General features: G+C 23.9%; 1 protein-coding gene across 3 annotated transcripts in view; it reads right to left on the minus strand.

The window, feature by feature from the left end:
* Positions 1-3,029: 3,029 nt before the first annotated feature.
* Positions 3,030-14,179, minus strand: part of LOC126901618 (transcriptional repressor NF-X1-like) — a 13,752-nt gene continuing 2,602 nt past the window's right edge. The window contains exons 1-10 of one of the 3 annotated variants that reach the window (XM_050678244.1): positions 12,289-12,472; positions 12,046-12,219; positions 11,821-11,953; positions 9,715-9,795; positions 9,341-9,395; positions 6,048-6,100; positions 5,814-5,987; positions 5,205-5,439; positions 3,825-3,988; positions 3,030-3,641 (exon numbers count right to left, since the gene is read on the minus strand). In XM_050678244.1, the coding sequence (XP_050534201.1) occupies positions 3,226-3,641; positions 3,825-3,988; positions 5,205-5,439; positions 5,814-5,987; positions 6,048-6,100; positions 9,341-9,395; positions 9,715-9,772 (1,155 nt within the window). In that variant the 5' untranslated portion in view covers positions 9,773-9,795; positions 11,821-11,953; positions 12,046-12,219; positions 12,289-12,472 and the 3' untranslated portion in view covers positions 3,030-3,225. Of the gene's footprint in view, positions 3,642-3,824; positions 3,989-5,204; positions 5,440-5,813; positions 5,988-6,047; positions 6,101-9,340; positions 9,396-9,714; positions 9,796-11,820; positions 11,954-12,045; positions 12,473-14,179 lie in introns of those variants that run through there. The other 2 variants (XM_050678253.1, XM_050678235.1) reach the window with 2 other exon arrangements.

Genomic DNA, 14,179 nt, shown 5'->3' on the forward strand with positions numbered 1-14,179 from the left:
ATCACTGTCAGATATCATCTATACTTGTCCTATCTATGCCTCGTCCACACTGTGCCTCGACCCCACTGTGCTACCGTTTTTATAATTTATATGATATCATATTTCATTATAGTATGATAATGAAATATGATTTATTTATAAATACTAAATAAAGTAATGAGTAAAAAAAAAAAGGTCTTCAAAATGCTAGGGACGCAGTTTTCAAATTGTTAGGTTGAGCTCCCCTACTTATTTTTTGCCAATTCGAGCACTGTCAACAGACATATATGTGAGAAACTAATATAGGCGTGTAAAAAATATGAATAACTTTTGAAATGCTAAAAGTTTGAATCGACCAATAATTTTCTTAATTAGTTAATTTTTTTATTTTATAAGCTAACCATTAAATAAATTAAGTTGACGCCCTTATAAAGTGTAAAGGATGAATAGAAAAAGTAACTAATAATATATAAATCGAGAAATATATATAACTAAAAATAATTTTCGTAATATAAATATTATTTTAAAGAGGCTTACACACTAGGCGTTTAAACGTGCGCATACGCATTTTGAAAAACTCGTTGATTAATCGCTTTATATAAAACACCTGCATTTAAATTGAACCATGCACACTATGACAAAAAACATGCGTTCGAATGCAACTGGTCGTATAGGTTTGATTTTGGGCGATCGCACGCGACTGATCGCTAAAAACACAATTCAAAACGCATGTTATCATGTTACACGGGGCTATTAAACGCCGCGATTTTCAGGCACGTGGGGCTCATTCAATTTAATTTCACGTATTATTTTGGATTCATTTTCTTTTGTCTTCTATCTACCATGTCTTTTGACACAGAACATTTTATTAATATCATATATTTGAAAAAGTCAATTATACATAATATATAAATGTAAAATTGACTTATCATATACAATTAATAAAATTAATACGATTATACATGTATTAGCCTAATACATTTCAATTTATATAATTACTGTATACTTTAAAATTGAATATTAATAGGGGAGAATACTATTATTAGTATAGATGTATAGTTTTACATAGGAACTCACTTCAAATCATATAAATTAAATTTTGTCGAACATTTTATTTGAAATTTTTTTTTTCAACTTTTTGTGGGAAGTAATTATAAATAAAAAACCCAGCACAGTAGGGACATGGTATAGTTGGGTTCAGTTTAGATTTAATCTGACAGTGATTAAAATCACTATTATAAAAAACACTTCGATGCAAATCTGTAGATAGCATATAATTAAAAAAAAATAATGGATTATTCCAAAAGCAACACGATCTCACATTTCTTTATATATATCCTGATTACGTTTTATGATTTATAAGTGTAATGAATAAATAAATATTTATTATAACAATTAAATATACATAATTGATGTATAATAATTTAATATTGTAATTTTTACGGAAAAATTACAACAATTTTAAAGTAGTTATCACAGCAAACGTATATAAAAGTTGAAGGTCATAAAATCATTATGCAATGCTTTTTTATGTAAAAATGTTTTCAATTTTTGAGGGTAATGTCTTTACTAAATACGATTTGTGATCTTTGACGTATCGTTAAAAGAAATCGGTTCGGTGATAGCTAAGAAAAAGTGATAATAGCCACAAAAAAAAATTAAAATGATTTTTACATTCTTATGAATACCTATTATATAAAATAAGGAGGACCGCCCTAGTTTTTTTAAATTATACTCACAATACACAATATCTTTATATCAAAGCTGTTTCAGCAAATAATAATGTAGTTTTAACATATTATTTTGATTTCAACATGGGCGATCATAGAGATATTATTTAGAAGGGTGTGGATTGAATTTTGCCAACTGTTAGTGATAAATTGCCGACTAAATTATTTCAATGAGTCAAAATCCATATTATAAACTAATATTTAATACTTTTGAATGTTATAATAAATCATATACTAAAAGATATAATATATGATATAAAATATCATGTAATAATATAATTATGTAATTTTTTAGGTTAGGTTGGGTTTGTTCTTCAGGTATTACTGTATGTCTATACGGTAATACCTGTAAAAATCTTCGGGATAACTCCTCAAAGTTAAATAATTAACCTTCTCGGGCTTTTTTTAAATTTTGGGGGTGAGTGTCTAAGTAAAGTGTCTACGAACACTTTCTTTTTATTAATTTTTTGTTTTTTTGTATAGCGATGATACATGGCGTACACTACGCATGCAACTTTTACATAATCTAATGTCTTCATTGCAACTTATTTAATACTTTAAAAAATAAAAAAAAAATAATCAGAGTAAATACTACCACGAGAAATTTCGAAACTGTTGTGATTATACTGTAGCTTATGGCGGGCTAATGTTCTTTATACAGACGCGTTAAAACGCTTGCAGTATGCACATGAATGGCGTTCGCGTTCAAAACCACCGCGTTTTTAAAAACGTGTACGCACGCGATTAAACGTTTAGTGTGTAAGTCTCTTAAGAGAAATTGAGTGACCAGCATTAAAAGAATCACCTATATAATTCCAACTTTCTATGCATGCATACATATTTTGGAAAAAATATTCTGGATATGGCACTGATATGTATGATTTTACTGAATTTTTATGGGCTAATAACATTAAATCTAGGGTAGTCTCTAAGGCGCACTTAACGCCTGTACTAATAGTTATGACGGAAATATAATTCTATAAATATTTAAAAATTTAGACAGGAGGTGAGACGCGACTTATAATTATTTTTATTATTAGACATTCCCAGCCACGTTTATCAATTTTTAATGAATAACAAAAAAATTTAATTTTTGAACATAAATAGCCAGTTATACTATAAGTATTTTTTATATAAATAAGTAACACCGTTAGTAAGGATATGGTAAAAATACCATAATTTTATGCCAATGGTCTTATCCAACGTCTCAGTCCTCTGATCTCTTCCTTGATTTTTGCCTACGAATAATTTTGAAAAAAAGATGAGATAAATTTTGGTATAGTAATCTTTTTACTCCATTTAAACAAAATTAATATATGAATGTTATAAAGAAAATATTTAAACAACAATAAAATACATAAATCAAGTCTAACTTTTCAATATATACAATTATTGATTGTAATATAACTTAAATTTTTTAAATTCTATGATAAATGAACAATTTAAATTAATCAAATAATTAAATTTGAAAAAAAAAAAATTCTAACATATTTTAGAAATACTTATTGTACAACAATCAATAATCTTGTGAGTTTGTACTTAAAGTAGAATTAATACTTGAATCATCACTATAGTCATTTAATTCGTTACTGGAACTAGAAGATTCAATAGAGTCTTGAAGATGTTGATCAACTAAGCTATTTAATCTAGTAAGTAACATATTATATCTGTAGTTTCTATTTAGAGTTGAAATGCTAAAATTTTCATCTCCACTATAATCAGAAGTATCAATTTCAAAAAAATGATTAACATAATCTCTTCTTTCTTGATTAGTATTAATAAATTCTAAAGGTTCAATTCCTAACATTCTTAATTCTTCTTCAGTCACACCATCTGGAAGACAGTTTCTATTTTGCTGACATACATTTTGTGCTATATAAGGATCATTTTGTAGTGCTAAAACTTGATCATCATTTAAATTTGAGCTATTTTCTAAAAATATAATTATATTTTAAACACTTAATCTTAGGATAAAAAACAGTGAAGTCAAACATTCTATATACTGAATTTTTGTTTTGAGAATAAGGAATAATAGTTAGAAAAATATTAATTTTAAATATATTGACACATAAAATCTTAGACATATACATTTCTCAAAAATTGACATGGAAATACCTTTAGGGCAGTTATATTTACAAGAGTCACAACTACCAGCATGACATTTTTTTCCACAAAAATGAAAATTACAACTAAGTAATTTTGAACATATATTTTGACATAAAATAGGAGGTGGGCTGCTACATGGAACATCAAATTGTATTTTTCCACATTCACAGTTTCTATAGGTACATTAAATTAATTTAATTTAAAGACTATTTATGCAGTTAAAAAATATTAAAAATCAAAAGATTAACCAGAAAAAATATAAATATTGATATTATACAAGTGTTCAAATTTAAAGAAACACGTTAATTGTTACAAATAATGTGAACAATAGAAACCTATTTCTTTACTTATTGAACACCTATATAATAAGATTTTATCACTTTTGGCTAATACTATTTAAAATTGAAAATATATTTGAAACTAAAAAATATTAAAAATACCTCACTCAAAAAGCCACAAAAAAGTACTAAAAATTCATATATGTGTTTAGCACTGATACATCATCAGTTTTGTTGCTCATTATAATTGATATTAAACTTACCAAGTAATATTATAAAAACATTTTCTCAAATTTCGTCTAGATACTGATAAATCTGTCAATACAATATATATGCACGTATTTATACCCTAAATTTGTTTGTTTATAGCTAGATTATAACCTCGGCAAACGCTACAAATTTAAACATATATTCTTTGATAAAAACTTATACTTAACTAAATTTATAACTAAAATTCACAACAGTAAGAAGTATGTGGTAAATGTCTGATAATTTTTAATAAAATTTAAAAATTTTCATTTAAAATAAAAAATACCAACAGAAATCGCTAATAGACCAGTCATGCAAAGGAAGCAAACTTATGAAAATATATGTCAAACAGATGGGGTGATAGCAACTCAGCTACTTAATGGTTATCACTAAAAAAAGAGGACTATTAAAATTATATATATTTGGTTTGTGTTGGGTAATTTCCTTGCACTACATGGTATAAATTTTAAATTTGGGTAAGTATAGGACTTAACATAATTTAATTTTTATAAAAGACTATGTCTAAATATGTAATGTCAATGGAGGTCAATACTTAGTTGTAAACAAACAAATGTAAAATATAAATATGTGCCTACATATTTGATTGTCAAATTTATCAATGTGTAGAGTACACTTAGGTTAAATTGTTATATGATATTTAGTTATATGTCAACTATAGAGAGAAAATTATGTTTGTGCATTATTTTTGGAATTAGCCTCTTATTATGTATATCTTAATTTTTTTTTTTAATATTTCTTAGGAACTAAAATTCAGACATTTAGTCTAAAAAACTAAGATGAGTAAATATTTTTTACTTATGTTTATATATAATTTTTATGTTACTACTTTTTATATTTTTACCTTGAAACAGTTACCTCACATTGAGGACACGGACCAGGATGACATAATAAAGTACATTCGTGTTTACAATAGAAAGATGAACTGAAATTTTTCTTTTGTCTATTACATACTTGCCCACATGAATGAGGAGTATCTATATTATTACTAAAAGGGTTAGTTAAATGTCTGCAAAAACACGAATAGATGGGTTTTCCACTTATTTCACATTGACAGGCTGGACACTTCCAATTATTTCCTAAAATTAATTAAAATCTAAATACTTAAGGTATTAAAATATGTTCATCATGTTTTAGCTTTGATGCGAAGCTAAAAAAATATTAACCTAACTGTGCGTTTATTTTTTTTGTGTGTGTGTCTATCACAATATTAAGAAAAATAATATAAAAAATTTGAATATAAAACAGATTTAATTGTTAATATGTAGAAAATAAAACGTTTGATATAAAAATGTAAAATATTATCAATTACCGAAATAAAATAGATTTATAAAAAAGAAAAAGTGATCAACAAATCAAAAGAAATTTAAGAAAACTTTTTTTTTTTTTTGCAAAACTAATACATAATATAAATTATAATTTTTACTTAATGTGACAAATTAAATAATCTTACCATTATAATAAGATTTACAAAACCATCGCATTACACATTTCAGATGAAAAATTTGATAACAATTCATACAACTCCAAATTTGTTCGTCATTTGTTATTTTTTCATAACATACAGCACAATCAACTTGACCACTATTTAATTCATCAATCAACAAATCTCTTTGTGAACGTTTTGCTAAAAAATATAAGATTTAATTGAAGTATAAAATTATTCTACTAAATTGAATTATCTTACAAGATTCAATTTTTGACATAGAATTATTCTGAGTTCTATTTGATGATGGTAAACTATTTAAAAAGAGTAATCATTATACAAACAATATTAGATGAATTAGTATAATTTTTTTTTAGGTTTTGAACATGTATTCATTGATTTAGGTAATATCGATTATTTAAGGTATTTGAGTCTAAATAAAATCTATCGATTTGATAAAATCTAAAGATTTTATTTTTATTTAAAATTGATCTTTTTATTTTATTGTCACAAAAGATATAATGGGCTTATGATAATTGAAATAACTAATGTAATGTTTGGTTGGATATTATGAAAATATTGTGTCAAAATTATATCATCTAATGTGTTTTTTTTTTACAGAGAATCAAATTTATTTAAAATTAATTATTTTAAATTTTTTAAATAACATTACTTTAATTTTCGAAAATACATGGCTAAATTATAATATAAAATATAATTAGTTACTTAGTATTATTTATTAAGTATATATAGATAATATTCATTTCTATTTACATTAATACATATTATTAATTAAATTTATAGGTATTACATTTATATATCTTATAAAGACTGATTCTTTTAAACTAGCCACTCAATTTCTCTTAAAACATAAAGTTAGGGGAGTGAACTTTATTTTTTCAAATAAAAACATACATATTAAACTAGCTTATAAAATAAAAAATTATTTAATTAAGAAAATGACTGGTTGATAACAATATTTGGACCAGTATTTTAGACGTTATTAAAAATTTAAAGTAATAACTGGAAGTGAGGAGTAGATGCTACTATTTTTATCATTAGTCATTTCCCTGTCGTATTTTTCCTCTCACCTAAGTATGAAATAATGTATAAGGGATGGACCTAAAAATTATTTCATATTAGATAAATACATATGGAAATACATATGTAACTAACAAAACTTCAAAATAAATTTTTAAAAAAACTTGATATTTTAAGACAAATTGACAGACTAGTTTTAAAAGAATCAATATATATATTTAATTATTTGTTTATATAATAAATTTAATACCTATAAATTAATTAATTATTTTCATTAATAAAAAAATGAAATAATTATACATAATATTTATTATTTATATAAATTATTAATTTACTTATAAAAACAATTCAAAATAAACAAAAATATAAAAAATATTTTATATATTTATTTATATATAACATAATATACTAAATTATATTTTATATTATCATATAATTACATTTGTTTATTTTTATATTTTTTATATTTTTCAATACAAAGTATTAATGTACCTTGACAATTACTTATTTTAATTAATATAATTATAAAAATAAATGTATTTAATTAAATTATAATATAAAATATATGTAGCACTTTTTATTGTTCGAAAATTGAAGTATTTTTTTTTTGGAATTTGAGTAATTAAATTATTTTAATTAATTTGCCAAAATTAATTAATAAATTATAAATTAATTTGTAATTGTAATAAATTATTGTTATTAAAAAATAATATATTAATTAAAAATAAAAATTGTATGAATTTAAAATTGATATTATTTATTTATATTACTACAATAAATTGCAAACAATCATGGAATGTAAACGTAGATCAAACAGACACATTTATCAAACATAAACGCTTTTTCATCTTATACATTCATTAAACAATAGAATCCGTTTGACACGATTATGACGAATCATGGTTGGGTGTTACATTTGGCCATCACAGACCGTTTCATTTAAGACAAAAGGATTCTATTGTTTTATTAGGTATACAGTCAAAATTTTATTATTTAATGAATGTATAATAGAATAATATAATCTGTCCATAATGACTAATTGTGATGCCCGATAATCTTTCTTTTTTTTCTGTAAAAAAACTTCATTTTACAAATTATATTTTTTAATGGCTATTATAGTAAAACCAAAAATGGTGATAATGATTTAAATTTTCTATCAAAGAACTGTCCAGCTTTTTCAGCCAACCTAATTAGTTTTTTTACAATAGTAATTTGAAAAATTTTTTTTTGTATTTTAGTGATCTTTAAAATCTAAGCCCCATATTTAATTTGAGTTTTTTGTAGTATTCGTTATAGATTTTTTTTTTATGGTATAAAATACTTTATAGAACCTAATTACAACTTTTAATTGGTCTTTAAGGAAATTCAAGTTCAAATCTCTGAAAAAAAAAAATTATTATTATATCGAGAGCCACTAATGTAATTGTAGCATATGGGAACGTCCAGAAAGTACGTTTATAAAGACTATGCAGGATATATGGATTGTATTTTTTCAATGTTAACACCATAACAATGTAAAGAAAGTTGTAATAATTTTTAATAAGCTATCAAATGTAAACATTTGTTAAAAATGTTGTCATAAAAGTCAAATTCATGAAAAAAAAATATTTCCTCTTTTTGGGGTCTGGAAAAGAAACACACTGGTCAATTTTAAGGTCAGAGAGATCAGAGGCGTAGCCAGGATTTTCGCATGGAGGGGGCTAAATTTTATAAAGTGTAGAAGACGATAGTATATGTGTAAATTGAAATATTTATTGATATGTGATAGTAAATATTGATAGCATATTAACGTTGATTTACCATTAACGTATTTACTATTTCAAATATATAAAATTTGTTATACAATTTTCATATTTAAATTTAAATATTTCAAAAGAATAAGAAAAATACGCCCAATGGGGGGGCTTAGCCCCACTAGCCCCCCCCCTGGCTACGCCACTGAGAGAGACCAACACAAACACTGATACATACTAAAAAAGCCATTGGTAGTTTAAACAAAAATCTAAGACAAAAGAAGAGGCATATTAATTTATGGTGTGTCAATTTTTTACACCTCCATACCCTACATTGTATGAACTACTCAAGATATGCCTAATTTTTTTTATGGGAAATTGTGACTCACTCACTTACCGAAACTTACTGTAATTTTTACCATCAGATTATGGTCTTTTCAATAAATTAAAGAAGTTTATAAATAGACAAATTTTTTCAAACGATGAGATCATGGAAGATGTGGTTAAAAGATTTGGAATTAGAAATATTTAACGGGGTTATATAAAAACTGATGTCTAGACTATAAAGATGCTTTAAACTAAATAGATATTATTTAGAGTAATAATTACACATTTTATTTAAGATTTGTTAAAACATATTAATTTTTCAATAGAATCGTGGAGTTACAACCTCATCGTTTAGATGTATCTTATATAAAAATATAGTTTTAACAGATAAATTGTGAAAAATTATAAATTTAAACTTCTATTTTAACTAAATGATAATTAATATCTTATTACCTTCTGTTACTTCTTCTCTCCATTTCTTCTTTTTTAGAATCAACTTCATTGTTTTCTTAAAGTAATTAAAAAATTCATTACAGGAGTAATATCATAAAATGTTCATATAATTTATTTTTAAAAATGTACTTTTTCATAGTTTTATTTTGTGATGGGTCTTTCAATAATGAATAATAAATATTAATTTTTTTTTTTTTTGAGTTGAACTCATCCATTTAGATTATATTACATAATAATAGTAAATATAATAATTATATAAATAAAATAATAAATATGCTAAAAATTTTCAGGAGTGAACTATGTAAAAACATAAAATAAATATGGTTTATGTTATTAGTTAAAAATCAATACAATAATAAATAGTATAAAATTACCTGAATTAAGAATTACCATATTACCCCGGTTGTTCCTTTTTCTTTTGTTTTGAGACATTTTATCAAATAAAAATTAATAACCTATAAAAGCATAAAATTAATTATTCTTATGGTCTAATATCATTATTTAACATTTTAAATAAAAAGTATTACTACATTTTAACATAAAATGAAGAGAATTAAAATTATAATCTATATTTGTCAAAGTTATTTTGGATTTTATTTCAACTTATATAAATGAAATAAAAATTAAAAAAGAAAAATAATTACAAATTTTGACTTAAGCCAAAAATTATCCCCAAAAAAGTCATCAAGATATTTTAGTTGTTTAAGTATAATTTGTATTATTTAAAAAAATTATTTTTTATTCTCAATTTATATTTTAAATACCTACTGTATATATATTATATACTTATAAACATAGTTATATTTTTTATACAATAAATAAATATTAATTGAATGAAAAAAACATTCTTTAAATTTATTCATACAATACAGTTAAAGATGCATTTTTTAATTAATTTATAAATGCACCTTACAGCGCATCAATAATACATAACACTTGTTGACTATCTCATTAAGTACAGCGAGAACCTTTTATTGAGATACTAGAGTAATAAAAACCAAAATCTCATTTGTTTTTACAATTCCCATAAAAATGCAACTAATTAAAAATCAATTGAATTTAATGTTTTCTTATCTCATCACTTAAATTCATTCTAGTTCAATCTCCAAAAAATAAATTGTAAAATGCATTTTATTTCAAATATATACAGTTGTGCATAAATTTTAAATATAATTAATACATGCAGTTTGAATTAACTGCAGTTGATAAACCTGTGTGTTCAATAAATATTTATATTCTTCAACTGTTTGAAATGATATAGAAATAAATACTTTGATTTATAAAATCATATAATTTAATTTGTTATACTGTAATATAAATTTTTGCTTAATATATTACATATTACTAACAATAAATTATTGATAGTAAATAGAGATTTCCGATAATTTGTTAATTTAGTTTATTTGATGTGAATTTTAAAAAATGCACTCCATTTTTAATGCAATAATTTGCCAAAATGATATAAATACAACCTTGATATGATCGAAAGTATAATTAAAAATTTTTGATAGTTAATACAGTACCTTATTCTTTTTTATTTTAATTAAATTAAGATACAGTTAATGAGTTTGTAAATATACAGGTTAATTCATGAAAAATTAAATAGAAGTGATTGCCTATAAAATGTCATTTTTTATCATTGGTTTTGATGCAGAATGACATATTTATTGCTTCGTGTAATGGAAAAAAATGGCAGCGATGGAGTTACTGGAACAACAAAATAAGAAGAAACAAAATGTAGCTAGGTCAATCCATACCAAATCATCCAGAGTGGTTGCGCGACTATTTTAATTTTACACATGAGTTACCTAGTGTTTAAATAAAAAATTTCCAAAAAAAAATTTTTAGGTGAAAGTAGATTTATGACCTGAAAAATTTTGAATTTGCAAAATACAGGTATTTCTTAAAAATATCCCTGAAACCTATGTATTTATACTAAAGACTTTAAAACTTCATCACTTTTTCATTATGAGGTTTACTAACATGTCTAGTAATTGTTTTTGTAAAAAAATGACATTTTCAAAATTAAAATTAACGATGGAATACAATTTTTTTACTTTGGTCTTTTTTTAGTAACACAAGTATAAAAAAGTTCAAATTTCTAAAATAACGATTTTTAGGAAGCAATTTTAACTTATTTAAAGTTAAATCATAAAAATTTCACACAATGTTGTTACACATGCTGACTTTCTATGGTAAAATTTTCAACTTTGGTGTTTTACTGAAACCAACTTAAAATTAGCTTTGAAAAATCCCTTTTTTTTTTTTATTATTATATTGTAAATCATTGCAAAAACTATATTTAAATATTCTTTTCTAATTGGACATTGTATGGTTATTAATTTTTAATTTAAAGTTAATTATAAATTTATTAATTACTATTTACAAATAATAATTAAATAATCAAAATATTTGAGAATTTATAATAGAAAAGTTTTATAACAGACAATTACACACAATATATATATTTTACTTTGTACATTTTAAATCTTGATATTGAGCAGAAGATGAAATTTTATAACACCTTATAAAATTTTTTTTCAAAGGTACTATTCTATGTGTTTGCTTCGTGCCTGGAATCGTTTTAACTTTTTTTCATGTTCATTAACTTCACTGGTAAGAACAAAAAAATATTTTATTCCTGTTATATTTTGAACACAAAAATTGTTAATTGTTTCTGGAGTTAATATATGAATTTCACGCACCTTCTGTAAACTATGCTTAGTAACTTGTCTTTATGTTGTGCCACCAACACCATCACTCGCATTTTTTCAATGGCAGGATGCAAACAAAATCCACTCAGCTTCAATTCCAAAATTTTCACTATGATAGCTTTTATTCATAAATTTTTTTATTTATATTGACTGCCGGCACTGTCACTAAAATATATAATTTTTTTTTGTTAAAGGACATATTGCCTTTAAATCACTTATCAGATATTTTTGTACTTGCTTGTACTGCTACCGTATTATGTTCAAAGTGGTCACTTATAACACATAAGCATCTGCATTTAATTTCATTATCAGCTTTGTAATAATAAACAAAAGTATGAAGGGTAGCCTGTTTATTAGCCCAATAATAATTTTGTATTTCATCATGATAAAACTATAATTTAATGAAAATTCGGGCAGAACTATGCAATCTGTTGTTGATAAATTTTCTTTAGAAAATTTTTAGAATATTTTCTTTAGAACTTTTGAAATATCTTGCTAGAATTTTTTATGTTTAATAATGATTCTTTAAATTACACAATTTTTCACTTAATGAATGAATAAAATCATCAACAGGTAAAATATTAGTTACTAAATCAGCTCTATCTGTACTAATCCATTTTTTATATACAATATTTTCTGGACAATCATCTAATTTGTCATAAAGCATTTTTCTAAACTATCATTACAATTCAAACATATATCGCATTCTCCCATCATACAATTATAATTTTCAATACAAACTAACTAAACAATTTAGATAGTATTTATAACCAGCTTCTAACCCAGCTCCTTCAACCATGAGCTTTACATTTTGATGGTGAACACAGACGCACACATTATGTGCGCCTGAAGATCCAGCCAATATACACCAACCTACCTATTTACATTATTAGGTTTAAGTGCACATAATTTAGATCTACCAATTTTCAAATTTGGATTCACTAATTTAAATTTCACATATAATTTATTTAAATTGCAAAATAATAATCTTTTTTAATATAGCTCATTTGAACCATTTATTTTAATATTAACATAATTTTTTTTACTAGGGCTGATCCTACTATTTTCATCATAGTCATAAAATTTAAAAACGAGCTCAACTAGTTCATTATTAATAACATTACCGGTTTTTTTTTTCAAAGTTGAGGAAAAATTCCTTCTTTTTAACTAACTCAAGAGTTGTTCAAACCATATATTCAGAAACATTAAACTCTACAGATTTTATCTCTTGACCACAAATTGGGCAATAAACTAATAAACTTTACTTTATCTTCTTTTGAAGAAACAATCATCTTTTCTTTTAATTTGTTAATCAATCCTTCATATTCTGATAAATGAGAAGTTTGAAAATGTTTAGAGCTTGATGCAAATTTAAGAATAGCTTTTAACTCAAAACGTAAATTAAAAGATACTTTTTCGACTTTTTTATGAATTGCATTGGGAATATGAGCAGAATTTAATTTTCTTAAATTTAATAAAGGTGACATATTAAATTTATTAAAAACCGAGTCAACTTTATTATTTCTTTCTTCTTCCGAAAAAAAATAAATCATCATTGAAACTTTGATTTAATGAATCAGATAACATTTCTATAGGGTCATTTTTTACTTTATCCTTTTCAAAAATATTGCTGTAGCAATTACGACATACAGACTTAACAGGAATAACAGAAACATTTTTTTTTATTTTAGAAACATGTTTTAAACTTATTTCCCTTAAACTTTTTTTTATAGTGCGTTTATGAACTCCTAATGGATCACAACATTTTCGTCCAAATATGTGATGATATTTTGTCAAACATTAGCTTCGATGCGAAGCTGAGAAGGTATTGGTTTTACTAAGATGTGTTTTTTTTTTTATTTTTTTGTGTCTGTTCTCACTTTTTTTCAGCTCTCACCGAACGGATTTCTTTCAACGATACGTCAAAAGATCACAAATCGTATCTAGTCGAAGACATTACTCTTCAAAATTGAAAAAATTTCCCTCGTTCCCTATAAATGGGGGAAACCTCCAAAAAAATTACAAATTTAAAAATCGCTAATTTTCGAAATTTTTTTAATTTTTTTTACTAAAAACTGCCGTAACTTTTTCAAAAATGAACATATCAATATAATTTTTTTTTTTT

This window comes from Daktulosphaira vitifoliae, unplaced genomic scaffold (assembly GCF_025091365.1).
Source record: "Daktulosphaira vitifoliae isolate Bord-2020 unplaced genomic scaffold, ASM2509136v1 Scaffold_1, whole genome shotgun sequence".
NCBI classification, from domain to species: Eukaryota; Metazoa; Arthropoda; class Insecta; order Hemiptera; family Phylloxeridae; genus Daktulosphaira; species Daktulosphaira vitifoliae.